Raw genomic sequence first — 14,687 nt, forward strand, 5'->3', positions numbered from 1 at the left:
GTGGCGTTTGTACGGTCATTCCCACGTATTCTTTGTTTGGAGGCCAAGATTACTTTCTCATAAGCGCCCACATTCTTTGAAAGGCGTCACAGATGTCGGAAAACTCCAGTTGTAGCGGCGCTCGAGAAGATTATTAACTTCACGGCAGTAGGTTCCCGTCGTCGAACCTGCTATAGGTGAAATATCACAGCGTCTATGATGGCGGCGAAGGGATGAAAAGGAACAGGTCCTGTTCCTTTTCATCCCTTCGCCGCCATCATAGACGCTGTGATATTTCACCTATAGCAGGTTCGACGACGGGAACCTACTGCCGTGAAGTTAATAATCTTCTCGAGCGCCGCTACAACTGGAGTTTTCCGACATCTGTGACGCCTTTCAAAGAATGTGGGCGCTTATGAGAAAGTAATCTTGGCCTCCAAACAAAGAATACGTGGGAATGACCGTACAAACGCCACTGAATATAATTATAGGCGGCCCTGTTTTTAACTAAGAAAGTAATTCTGGCCTTCAAACAAAGAATACGTGGGAATACCCGTACAAGCGCCACTGAATATCACTATAGGCGGCCCTGTTTTTAACTAAGGAATACCTGAACAAAAAATTGTTTTAAAGCAAGAAGTCGCTTCACTATCACGGAAACCAATACAACAACATACTACACGATAGTGAAGTAATATAAGAAACAGAACATGAAATGCAGTTCCGGTTTCACCCAGAACGAGTTGTAGTGAATGAACACACGAAGGAACACAGAACTATCCTCGAGTGATATATGCTGATATTGTCCTGACGAAGACACTCTGGTGTCGAAACGCGTTGGCAGACGGACATCAATTTCTCCAATCAGCTGGGGAACTTATTTCAGTCTATCTCCCCTCACTAACTTTTAAAGAACATAATAATTGAATGTGAAATTCTCTTTTTATTATTGTGTATATCTTTTATTATTATGAGTATGTACTTGAATATGCCCATCGTTTTTATCAGTATTATTAAATTTCATGACATCATGATTATGTGTTAGTATATTTTTTACTTGTGTTTTTTTGATCTACTCTTGCCAGTTGTCTACTTTGTTAATGCCTGGATATATGTTGTTGCTAAAAACTGCATGCCCCATCATGCCATTTTGCGGCGTTATGGATGGGGAGCACATTAGATCTTTTTATATTTTTTGTAAAATAGCTTTTCAGCTTCATAAACAGGAACTCATGGGCTTCTGTAAGGATTGTAAGGCTAGCCTCGTTGGAGTCAAGATGGGATAGGGCTGCAAGAGACTCTTCAAGAGTGGACCTTATCTGTGCCATAGTGCCCTCATCCTCAGATTCCTGTGCCCATTTTAGTCTTCGGCAGTCGAGAGACATACAACATCTGCCGTAGCAATCTCCGTGCTGCCCCTCCCCAGTGGGCGGCCCTTAACCTCTAGGGTCAATGACAATGAGTCATGATCACTCTCTGGTCTATTTAAAACCTCCATATCCTTTAATCTTGACCACAATTCTAGGTTAATAAGAAAGTAGTCAATCCTGCTGCTTCTTCTCCCATTATTAAAAGTTGGATTACCTTTACCATCCGATTTTGTTCTCCCATTGACAGCTTGAGCCCACCCTACATTGTCAATCTTTTTAATTGTAATACTGCCTCCGTCCATTTATTAGTTTGGGGGAGCGTTAAAGACGGAAAACCCCAACTCGCATCATCGCTAGTAAGACTAGCGTCTTCTAGGCCAAGGGGTTCAAAAGTTCAAATAAAATCCCCCGCACTTATCGAAACACTAGGCAAAGATGGCGCCTAAAGTTGAAGACTACAAAAAGCCATTACAAGATGGCGTCAATGTAGCACGCTAAAATATTATCGAGGTGCACTCCGGATACACGGTGAGTGATACTCGAATAGGGCAATATTCCGAATTAATCATTAATGGAATACTGAGTTTGGCTATACTTACATTTTACAGAACAATGGACCAAGATTAACACTTACTGCGGGTTCCCGATATGAAAACATTTACAGGTAATGAATGAGATTAGTTTTATGACCGAAAATAAGATTAAGTTCGATGCTTAGTGTCAATAGTGGTATATCTATTATATTTCGTTGTTCTAGAATAACGTACCTGATGGACAGATATCTGACTATTATTGCTGAAAACAGAAATCGTGCTACAAGACTATACTTAATTGAGAATAAGGTGAGCCAATGGAGATATTTAGTATAATCTGTGAGATATGGTAATAACTGGATTCAAGAGATATAGTCTATGATTGGGGTCGTTTTTTCCGATGTTTTTTCGTTGTAGCTATACGTTGAATTGGAATCTTGTGCAGAGGACCTATCGTATAGAATTTAAATTGGACCTCATAGGGGTAGGTCGTACAAGCCAGGATTTACTGGTTATTACTCAATTCTTGGGATTTATAATTGGGTCCTGCCCGCTTGGCAACTATATTTCATTTCACTACGGTGACTTTAGTTTCTTCCTTGGCACTAGGGTCTGTCTATTATGTCTATACTATATTCCACAGTAGCTCTGTGGTTTTCTTAAAGGCAAAGACTTGACCATTGCAAGAGTCTGTTGTACATATTATTAACCGAATTAAGGTTAAAATTAAGACTATTGTAATTATTTACAGCCCTGAAGAAGTCTGTATGTCAAGGACTGGCTAAGACTAAACACGTGTTGGCTCTTTTGAAAATATTATTTTGGAAGAAGAAGATCAAAGAATAAAGAAAAGAAAACTTGAAGAACAAAGAGAATATAAACTGTGGACTGTAATTAATAATTGGAGTGCTTGGTGGATCAGTTGTAAATCAGAAGTAGTAGTTTTCGGTAATAAGCCACCAATGTTCCATGATAGCATGCTTACTGTACTCGTATCAATACCTTCTCCCCGATCAAACAGTATCAGGGCCTCGGAATTCTCAGACCCCTCGCATGTAACCAGCTGAGGGCTTAAGGCGATCACAGCAAAAGGTGCAGGTCGGCTAGTTTGAGCCTCTGTCACAGGTAAGACTACAGGGGACAGTCAGTCGCAAGCGTCTAAACCAGACAAGGCAGCAAATCTATTAGCAAGGTTAAGATCAAGGGGGCCACCTATAGGTCTTTGTGGTGCTAGGCTGCTTCTGCCCACTTGCGGAAAAAGGTGATTCGGTCTATAGAAAAAACCCAAAGGCAAAAGAAAAATTTTCCCGGATGGATGCCATTGATTTCTACTCCACAAGTGACCCAATAGGAATCTAACGACATGGGCATTATTGAAGTTGGCAACTACACAGTCACCCCACCCTTCCTTGTTGGAGTGTCCAACCCAGGATACACGTCTAGCCATAATCATTTGGTTGCAGATATCCCACCCCGGAACCCCATCTACCTTCAATTGAGCACTAAGCCAGTGCATAGTTTTAGCCACTGACTGCTCAGTGGATTCCGTTTGCCCCTCTTGTTGAAGCGGTACATTCTTTAGGACCACCACCAGAGGCGCAGCGGCTGGTGGGAGATGTAGAGTCCTAGAGCCATCGCTGCGACCCAAAGAATTATGTACTGCTAGTAGGTCACGATTAGTGTGCCCATAGGCGGGGTTGGGCTGATGTCCAGTCCCACAGTTAGAATGATGCTGGGCTGGACCCCACCCAAAATAGACAGTCATTAACCACCAGTCGTGATGCTTGTAGGAGAAGAAAACACCCAAGACTATCATTACATTTCGATTTGAAACACATGGTCCTGGACACCTGCGGGACCCTTTTTATGCAGGCAAAATCTCTTTAATCCATTAATAGTGCCTGTTAGAAAGTTGGGGAGAGAGATAATTTTGAAATGGCTTTCCCCCAGACTCAGACAGAGAGCTCCCCTGTGTGAAGGCCTAGCCATGTTTTTGGACTGACATTAAGACTCAGACACTGCAATAAACTCGCCCCTGTAAAGAAATCCCACCTGTGTAATTTTAAGTTCTAACTGGGAGATGCCACCATCTCTCTGCTCCCCTATGTTGGATAGACACTGGACTTGGCCAAATCAGGCCACATTCCTGAGAAGTCCTAAATAAGTGTACCATGGATTTAGTCTGTAGACCAGAACACTCTGGCCAGCCCACGAATGTATGCAATTCATCAGCGTAGAGGGGATCCAAATCTTGTACAGCTGTCCCATTCTCTAACTATGGTAAATAGAGACCTAATTGCCTAACTAAATAGGGAAACCACAGAGAAGAAAACTTGGACACCAGGTAAATTAGTCTAATTAAAATGTTAATCTAACTGATATAGGTAGAGATGAATGCTGTGCTTTCAGGAGGTTAAGTTTCAACACTGATAATTCTCTAGGTTGGTGAAACAGTGCATCAATTCCTCACTCCCTTTAGCAGGAAACGCAACTGGGTTTTCCATGCGGGATGTGAGTCAATCTAGGTAGTTAGTGCATTTCTGCGAGAAGCCTGTGGCTACATTATGGCTTCAGATGATGGCAATTGGGGAACCTATGTTTTTTTCTGCTTTCATTTCAGTAACTTTGGGCTGCTTCAGGTGTTGGAGAATTGAACGAAATGGGGGTCCACTCAGAGTTTTCAGGCTTGTTTGTTGTGCTGTTCAGCAGGCAGACATCTTCCTTTGTGAAGAGATTTTTTCAGTAAAATTAGTTGGAAACTTCCGATTTTTCAAATGTTTCAATGTGGCAGCGTTTTTTTTGCTATGCATCTTTTAGTTGCTGTCCCTATTCCCACAATATCCATCTCCTTGCATCACAATTTGGTAAGTTACACTGTAAAAATATTCACAACTCGTGAAAAGCCCAAAACAAAAACATCAATAGTGATGGCTACTACATGGCATAGGAAAGGGAATACATTTAGATCTATTTTGAATCTTTGTTTCCATTTAAGAATAGCTGTTTTTCTTGTTTTATGGCAAATTAAGAACTTCACTGTTAGAGAAACTATTTTTGTGGAAGCCCCTCTATGTAATAAACTGTTATATAGGCATTGTTGCTTTATGGATTACATTAGTTTTCTACAGAAAGTCAGTCATTGTTAAATGACATCATCAACTGTTTGGCAAACTACACATGCTTTGTTAAAGCTTGCTGACCATTCTTGCATATTCAGATGGTTAAAATGGCGGATAAGTATACTAGGTTTTCAAGTAACGCATCCAAAATGAGGATGTATTTTAATGAGTTTGCTCTGGTAGAAATGGAAGAAAGCTCTACATATTTAGAGGTTTTGTTGGCGCAGCCCATTTAATTCTGCTCATGACAATTATATTTCAGTGCATTTTCAATATTAATGAAGGCATTTGCTCACTGCAGGTTCATTATCTGTTTGGCGGCAATCCCGGAAAATCCTGTTCTCCAAAAATGAGATTGGATGACTTCTGGTCTCTGAAGCTCTGTCGACCCTCCAAGGAATACTTGCTGAGGCACTGCAAATATCTTATTCGGAAACACAGGTGCAGTATTACAGTACTTTTTTTTTTTTAGTTGTTGCTTTTTTTTTATAGCCATGTCAAAACACAAAGCACTAATATTTGTTGTAAATATTCACCAAAATGGCAGTTGTGAAAAAATATTCAGTAGCACCGTCTGATCGACTGCATGTTTTGATGTTTAAGTCTCGTCTACAGACAGATTGTAGTTGTCTTTTGTCAAAAGATCTATTGTGGGTAATACCAGTAATTACAGTGGGTAATCCGTCATCCCATTGCATATCAATGGTTGGATTTCCCATCAATTTCGTTTGTTTGCCTCTAATTCGATTGCTCTCCTTTCTCCTTTTGTGTTTGTCCCCATCCTGAAGTGTAGCTTCTTTATCATCCACTACTTTCATTCAGGAAATAATTTTTTCATTTGCTTCAGAATTGAATGAAAGTGTATGTGTTTTCCTGCTCTCTCCTCCCTCTTCTGGGTACTGCTTCCCTGTTCACAGGCCCATCCAGCCTGCTCTCTCATGTGTTGCTTCTCTCGCCCAGTATCCCGCTCAGCTTTTTTTTTTGTTAAACATTTTTCTCCCCTGTCCCTCTTTTCTCAATGCTGCTGCCCATCGTCTGATGTTGGTTACTCTTCTGTCCTTCCCCGTTGCACTCTGTTTTTGATTTATTATTCCCTTCTTCCAACTCTTCAATCGCTCCTCTGAGCCTTCCCTTTTGGCACCCTATGACTATAATTCCTTCAAGCTCTGCCTCTGTCTTGCTCCATAGTGGCTTCTGCAGTTGGTTTTGCTAATGCCAGATGCTTTTATCATGTGTCAGCATTACCAAAGTCACAAGTGGCCGCCAACGGTGATCAATGTATAGAAAAATATTGTTTTCTATACCTTCAAAAGGGCTACCTCATTGCATGGTACAACGTGATGACACACTCGAGGGCAGTCTGGAAAGTTTAGATTTGTTTTCTTATATAACATCTATTTTTGCAGCGTGAATCTTTCTGGATTCGCTATGCTGTACATTATTCCGCGGTCTTGTGGTTGGGTCCGAAATCGTAGTCTTTTCTTTGTTTTTTGTTTTGTTTTTTGTAGCCCAGGTGGGCGTCGGCGTCTCACCTCTTGGTGTATTTCCGGTGACGTCGGCACGCTTCCTGCGGAAGCTCCCACTCTTGGTCGCCATCTTCAGATTCTTTTTTCCGCGGTTGGATCTGGATCGTTCTCGAAAGGGCTCCAGACATTTTTGGAGAAAGAATAAGAAAAATACGCATTTTTGGCCGAAAAGGATATTAAAGGACTACAGGAGACTACATCATCGAAGAGGACGACGAAGGAGAAGATCTTCTAGAACTTCGACGTCCATCGCAGAATGCACGCTCAGGGGGCCCCCTGAACGCATGAGATGGACAACACTCCTTTCAAATTCTGCCGTAACTGCCACCACAAGTACGCGCAGAAGGACCAGCACCCGGTTTGTAACCTTTGCCTACCGGTCGACCACGAGAGCAGGGACTGCATCGCCTGCTCCGTCTTCACGCCGAAGACTCTTCGAGTTAGAGCGAGACAGAGGGTAGCCAACGCCAGCATGCAGTGCAAAGGCCAGCCACCGTCCCTTCGGACCTGGGGATATTATCTGAAGAAGAGGACAACGCCGCCCCCGAAGACGACGGCTACACGGTCGTAGAGACCGATAATACGAAGACTCCTTACAAGGTAGGAGACTCTACGGCCCCTAAACACCCGAGAGACTCTGAGCCTAGAAAAAACGAGGGCAAGGCCTCGAAAGCGCCGACGCCGAAAACTTCGGCGCCCACAGCTACTCACAGGCCCAGCGGACCCTCTGAGAAGGATTCCCCGGCGCCGAGAGCTGGTGAACAGCAAAAGATGTCAAAAAACGTCCCCGAAAAGGAGTGTTCGACGCCGAGGGAGAAAGACCCGAAGACCTCTTTGGCCCCGGCAAAGGACCCCGAAAGCCAGCTCGGCACCGAAACCTTCAACGCCGAAGATCGGCTCGGCGCAGAGCTATCCGCCGAAAAGACCGGTCGAACCATTCGACGCAGAACACGCGGCCGAAATGGAGAAAAAGAAGAGATGGCTCGAGGCCGAGATGGAAAACATCCTGCAGCGAAAGAAAGTATTCAATGCCAGGATGAAAGACTTCATGATCCCGACGAAACCTAAGCCACAGGTAGTCGAGATAACGGAGGAGGACTACGACGTCGAAGGACAGTCGGGGAGCGTTGAGGCATTCGACGTACAAGAAGATGAGGAGGCCTCCTACTACGGTTATGCAGGGGACGACGACCGCAGGCCGCTCCTCGGGTCTGCATCCTCGGAGACTCAGGAGATAGATTGGCAAGACGTCGACACCGAGAGCCCGGAGGAGAACGTCGACATATATCCCTCGAGGCCCTCGCGCCGGATGACATTGGGGTCTACATCACAGTCATCAGGAATGCCGCTGCAGTTTTCAAAGTAAAACTCGACGAAGAGAAACAGAAGGCAGACTTCCTTCTAGAGACACTGCTTCCCATTCAAACAAGGAGCCAGTACCTGCCCATGCTGGAGAGCGTCATGGCTCAGGAGAAGGAGGCTCTCAAGGAGCCTGCAACCTGCAAAGCAGTCACTCCCAGGACGGAGAAAAAGTATAAGCATTCCTCCAAAGACCCACCCTTCATTCAGGGCACGGTCTCGGCAGACTCCATCATCGCAGCCACGGCAAGGAAGAGGGCCAATGTGCCTACTACTTCTGGGCCACCTCCAGACAAGGAAAGCAAGAGGATGGACCTCGTGGGGAGAAGAATTGAACGGAATGCCGCAACACACTGGCGCATGGCAAATTCCAACGCGCTGCTCCATAGACACATGTACCAGATCATGGATGAGCTGGGCCAGTTAGTGAAGAACATGTCTCAGGAATTTAAGCAAAGAGCTGAACACCTGGTCGAGGAGGGGAAGAATGTGGCTAAATCTTGCCTCAAAACTGCCCTGGATGGAGCAGACCCCTCCAGCAGACTCATGATGATGGGCATCACGGAAAGGTGACAAGCCTGGCTCAAGATTTCAGGCTTCAAGCCGGAAGTGCAACACAGCATCCTGAACACCCCGTTCAACGGAGAAACGTTGTTCGGGGCCCCAGTTGATGAAAGCTCAGCCAACTGAAGAAGGATAACGAGACTGCAAGATCCATGGGGGCATTGCAGTTCAGAGGTACTAAAAGAGGCACCCCTCACGAAGACCTAACGGGAGGGGAGGAAACCAGCCAGGAACATCACACCAGGGATTCCAACAAACCCACCAGGCAGACACCCAGACATAGCAGGTCAACAAAAGCAGTCCTGGCAGTACCAGCCAAAAGGCCAGTACTTTCGTGGGAGAGGAAATGGACGTGGACAGAATAAGAGAGGGGGACAACAACCCACCTCTAAGTAACTTAAGCAAGCTCCATGTGCCCACCCAAGCAAAAACTCCCAGGGTGGAGCACAAACAAAACAGACAGGAGTTACACGAACTAAACACCTGCGAGCATGTAAGACCAGTGGGAGGAAGACTAAAGCATTTCTTCCAGGAGTGGAAAAGAATTACTTCAGACAAATGGGTTCTCAACATCATACAGTTCGGGTACTGCATAAAGTTGGAAGGGAAACCAACAAACAGAAAACCGAAAAGAAGACCACTAGCAAAGAAAGAGCTAGAGCGCCTTCAAGAAGAAGCAAGAGAGCTCCTGCAGAAGCAGGCCATAGAACCAGTGCCTTACAGAGAAAGGAACAGGGGGGTGTACTCAACGTACTTCCTGGTACCAAAGGTAGACGAAATGATGAGACCCATCCTGGACCTAAGATTCTTGAACGAATTCATAAGAACGCAAAAGTTCAAAATGACCTCCCTGCAAGAGGTACTTCCTAAATGGCAAGGCGGGGACTTCATGGTCACCATAGACCTCAAGTATGCCTACCTGCCCATCCCAATGAACAGAGGGCACAAGCATCTGCTCAGATTCACCATCAGAGAAGACCACTACCAGTTCATAACCCTGGCGTTCGGCCTCAAATCGGCACCAAGGGTCTTCACAAAGTGCCTCGCAACAGTCGCAGCACACCTACGAAGGGAAGGAATACACGTATACCCTTACCTGGACGACTGGCTAATAAAAGCAAGCTCATACGAAACTTGCAAGCAGCACGCACAGAGAGTGACGAGCATGCTGATGAACCTGGGTTTCTCCATCCACTGGAGGAAATCCTCACTGGGAGCACAGATCAACACCTTACAGAGCAAGGTGGTCCCCAGCGAGAAGAGCTCGTGAGCGCTGGTGAAGGAGACGCAGCTCTACCTGAAGGGGCAAGCTCGGACAGTGAGAACAGCGAGCAAGATCATGGGCATGATGGCATCATGCATACACCTAGTGCCAAATGTACGGCTTCACATGAGACCTTTACAGGAATGGCTACAGGAGCAATGGTCACAAGCTACAGGTCGTTGGGAGGATCTAGTGGTTGTAATGCACTCAGTGCAGAAAGAAATGGCATGGTGGAACATGAGGAACATAACAAGGGGAAAGCCTCAGGCGCCACCAACGCCAACTGTGACCATCACCACAGACGCATCCCAGAAGGGATGGGGCGCTCACATAGAGAAACTCAGAGTGAGAGGACTGTGGACACCAGCAGATGCGGTCAAACACATCAATTACCTGGAGTTGAAGACAGTTTTCCTAGCGTTGAAAGCCTTCCAGACAAAACTGTACAAGCAGAGGGTGTTGATCCCGACGGACAACACAACAGGGATGTTCTACATCAACAAGCAGGGTGGGACACAATCCGCCCCGCTTTCAAGGCTAGCGCAGGAGATATGGAGATGGGCTATCCCACTCACCATAGACCTGTTAGCCATACATCTACCAGGGAAGGACAATGTGGAGGCAGATTGGCTCAGCAGATAGACATCGGCATCCCACGAGTGGGAGCTCAATGCACAAGAAACAAGGAGGCTGTTTGACAGGTGGGGGACACCGTTGGTGGACCTATTTGCAACACGCCAAAATGCAAAATGCCTAAACTTCGCATCCAGGCAGCCCGGGGAGGGGTCCCTGGGGAATGCCCTATGGATAGACTGGTCCAGGACATTTGCTTACGCTTTTCCCCCCGATACCGCTGATGCACAAGGTACTCAGCAAGTGCAGAACGAGCACCATGACCCTGATACTGGTCGCACCGCAGTGGGCCAGGCAGACATGGTACTCACAGATCATGGAGATGACACAGTGTGCACCCCACAGATTCGGGAGAAGAAAGGACCTACTCTCCATGCAAAACGGAGAGGTGCTGCACCCAGAGCCAGTGTGCCTGAGCCTAGTAGCATGGCTCCTGAAGACATAGAGTTTGCGCATTTGAAACTGCCAGAAAGCACCCTGAGGGTACTTCGGGAGGCACGAAGGCCCAGCACACGGAAGTGCTATGTATCAAAATGGAAGCGATTTACATTGTGGTGCAGGAGAGAAAAGCTACACAATAAGATGCAGAAGGACTCGACAGTGCTATAGTTCCTCACGCACCTGGTCGACAAGAACCTAAGCTCATCCTCATTAAGAGTTCACTTAGCAGCGATAGTCGCTTACACAAGGGGAGAAACGTGCAAGAGTTTCTTCACATCACAAGTCATTAAGAGATTCCTGGAGGGAGCAAAAAGGATCGCACCACCAAAGAGGGTGCTGCCACCTGCATGGAACCTTAGCCTAGTCCTAACGGAACTCATGAAAGAGCCTTTCGAGCCACTTCACAAGGCCTCCCTAGAAATGCTGACCATGAAAACAGCTTTCCTGGTAGCAATCACCTCACTACGCAGAGTAAGCGAGCTACCGGCCCTAACGCTACAAGAACCCTACATCCAGATACACAACGATAGGGTAGTGATGAGAACGGACCCTGACTTAATGCCAAAGGTGGTGTCATGGTTCCACATGAACCAGACTATACAAATACCAAGTTTCTTCCAAAAACCAGCCACTAGCACTGAACGGGCTCTGCACACCCTGGACGCCAGAAGGGCAGTCATGCACTACATTGAGAGAACAAAAGGGCACAGGAAAACAAAACAGTTCTTTGTGTCCTTCGCTAACAGTTTCATGGGGAAACCTGTAACTAAAGGAACCATTGCACGATAGATCGCTCAAACAATACAGTTCTGCCACAAGCGAGCAGGACAGGAACTAGCAGAGGGGACACGCGCCCACTCTACCAGGAAGAAGGGAGCTACAATAGCCTTCCTAGCTAACACACCCATTCAGGACATATGCCTGGTGGCAACATGGGCTTCAGTGCACACGTTCACGAAGCACTACTGTGTGGATATACAGATGAACAAGGAAGCACAAGTCGGACAAAAGGTGCTTCCACACATATTCAATAACCAACGCTCATCTTCCACCCAGCCGCCACAAACATGAGAAACCGCTACAAAGTCTATGCACAGCATAGTGAATCCAGAAAGATTCACACTGCAAAACGAATAGTTTCTTACCTGTCGGTGTAGTTTTGCAGCTTGAAGATCTTTCTGGATTCACTAGCGAACCCACCCACCTCCGCCAGAAAGATGAGGCTGGAGAAAAAAGGTGGTCAAAAACAGAGACAATACTGAAACAAGACGCCTTAAAGGTTAAAGCAGTGAATAACTTAGTGGAACATTGCCATAACTTCGGTAACAGAACAAACACGAAAAAAAGAATCCGAAGATGGCGCCAAAGAGTGGGAGCTTCCGCAGGAAGCGTGCCGACGTCTCCGGAAATACACCAAGAGGTGAGATGCCGACGCCCACCTGGGATACAAAAAAAAGACTACGATTCCGGACCCAACCACAAGACCGCGGAATAATGCACAGCATAGTGAATCCAGAAAGATCTTCAAGCTACAAAACTACACCAACAGGTAAGAAACTATTCGTTTTGTGGCACTCCCTCTGTAATAAATTGTTATATAGACACTGTTGCCTTACAGGTTGTGTTTGTTATGTACAGCTTGTCAGTCATTGTAAAATTACATTCTTAACTGTTCAGGTAACTACACACGCTTTGTTAAAGCTTGCTAGTCATTCTTGCACATTCAAATGGTTAAAATAATTGTTGAGTAAACTAGGGTTTCAAATATCAAATCCAAAGTGAGGTTGAATTTTACTGTGTTCAGTCTGGAACACTTGGACGAAAGTTGTGGATATAACATTATGATGCATACAATTAAGGCAATACATGTTAATATTATGAAAATTGGCAACTGGAGTGATATAAATAAAAAATCTTGATGCAATTTAAGATGGAATCAAATCCTCACTTCTTTCCCTTCCTTATTCACTACTAATGTCCACATTAGGTCACAAATCTAACCAATATTAGGAGGATTCTAAATGGTGCATGTAAGACATTGGCTTGTTGGTTGAGGGGGTGGAAGCCCCAGTAAGGCAACAACCACAATCTTTGTCAGTGTGAACCACAAAAGTCACTAACTTAACCTGTACCTAACCCTCTGGTAGCTTGGCACAAAGTAGTCAGACCTAACTTAGATGCAATGTGTAAAGTATTTAAGCAGCGCATATGCTGTAATAAAGTGAAAACCCAGCACCAGAATAATCCCAAACCAATTTTGAAAAATAGGGTACATTCTAATAACCAAAATTAAATCAAAAAGTTAATAATCGAATCATTGGAACAGGAGGTATTCAATTTTTAAGTTTTAAGTAGATGTAGTGCCTAAAAGCACAAAGTGCTGCTCGCGTTCATCTGATTACGCTAGGTCGGGGGAAGTCGAACGTGATGGAGCATGGTCCGGATACAGGAGCCAGATTAGCGCCCATGAAAAAGTTGCCTTCAAAGTCTGGTGTGAAGAGTTCTGTCCGCGGTGGAGTAGATTGTAAGGAGAATGGAGAGCATTGTGAATGGTTGCCATTGTAGCACAAAGATAAGGCTGGGCAGCGCGGGCTTTCATCACTGTAATGCAAGAGCCAGTCGGGCATCGCAGACTGTCGTTGGCGTTCATCACTGGCTGTAGTGCAAAGTGCAGATTTCACATTGACTGTTGTCGCTGGCAGTCGCTATAGCATGAAGAGTCTGGCTCACTGGAACTTTGCATTGCCTGTCATCACAGGTGGCATAGTCTTGGTGCAAAAGGCCTTTTTTGTGGTCGGGAAGACCCCACAATTTAGAAATGTAACCTTTCGTCTTAGGAGGAGCTCAGCTCATACCAGCCAAGGGTCCAGGACCTGTGGCGGCACCTCCTGGGGATCCGGAACTCACACAAGCAGAGGTCATTTGGGCAGTTGAAGGGAGGCCTCTGTAGCTTATCTCATGCCCCTGTAGCCCAGACAGGAGATCAGCCAACTGACTCTTGGAGTCACTCAGGTTCACCTCGGATGAAGGAAGCAGGGCCAGTCTTTCTTCCCAGAGAGCATGGCAGTACTCTGATGGCCGCAGGACAGTCCCCTGGTGGCAATGCAGTCCTCCCTCTTTAATGTCCACAAGTCCAAGAGTGTACTGAAGAGTGCCTCTGGAGGTCCAATATTTATACCTTGTGACAGACTTTGTTGTGTGTTTGGAGGTGTGTTCCCATGTCAAGGCTCCGAAAAGTGTGTAGTGACAAAAGACTAGTGCCAGGTTCCTTTGTGTGTGCTGGAGGCAAGGCTTTTAAAGTGTATCCGGGGCAAAATCCTAGCTCCCCCACAGCCATCCTGGCACGATGGCCCATCCTACCCACAACTAGTCCCTTTTGCGTCAGTGTCTAGGAGCAATGCACAAACCCCAGCAGCAGAGACATTTCACAAGTGATGTGACCCAGGACACTTGCAGAAGGCGCAAAGTGTTAGGACAAGAAAATGACTTTCTTAAAGTGCCATTTTCAGAGTTTACTCAAAATCCGACTTTACCATCATAAAGTGTTTTAAATTACAATTTTATTATCTAAACATGAAATCTCAATATGCATCCAAGCCAACGATATCACTTATTAAATGTAATAATGTAGCTTAATGTTCTTCAATGAGAAAGATGAACCTTACAGTAGTCAAAAACCACGTTATGGATCTTTTCACTGAGAACATGAAAAACGTAAACCCACCTGTATAACTTGTGGAAAATCATTGACAGAGCCAATAGATTTCGCAGTGGGGAAACCTATTTGGCATTGCCAATGCTTGTTCTGTTTCATTCAGCACTCCATGAGGTTACATGTGTATTCTAGCTCTCTCCCTCATATGCTGCTTCCCCCATCAGATACTCACCACGATTGCTCT

The 14,687-nt window shown here is 45.5% G+C and overlaps 1 protein-coding gene across 2 annotated transcripts in view; it reads left to right on the forward strand.

The window, feature by feature from the left end:
• The window catches only part of MKLN1 (muskelin 1), a 785,750-nt gene that overhangs the window by 709,676 nt on the left and 61,387 nt on the right, over positions 1-14,687 (forward strand). For both annotated transcript variants that reach the window (XM_078677414.1, XM_078677419.1), the window contains exon 15: positions 5,303-5,442. In XM_078677414.1, coding sequence (XP_078533540.1) covers positions 5,303-5,442 — 140 coding nt within the window. The remainder of the gene's footprint in view (positions 1-5,302; positions 5,443-14,687) is intronic.

The sequence above is a fragment of the Lissotriton helveticus genome, chromosome 1_1 (genome assembly GCF_964261635.1).
Source record: "Lissotriton helveticus chromosome 1_1, aLisHel1.1, whole genome shotgun sequence".
Taxonomy (NCBI): Eukaryota; Metazoa; Chordata; class Amphibia; order Caudata; family Salamandridae; genus Lissotriton; species Lissotriton helveticus.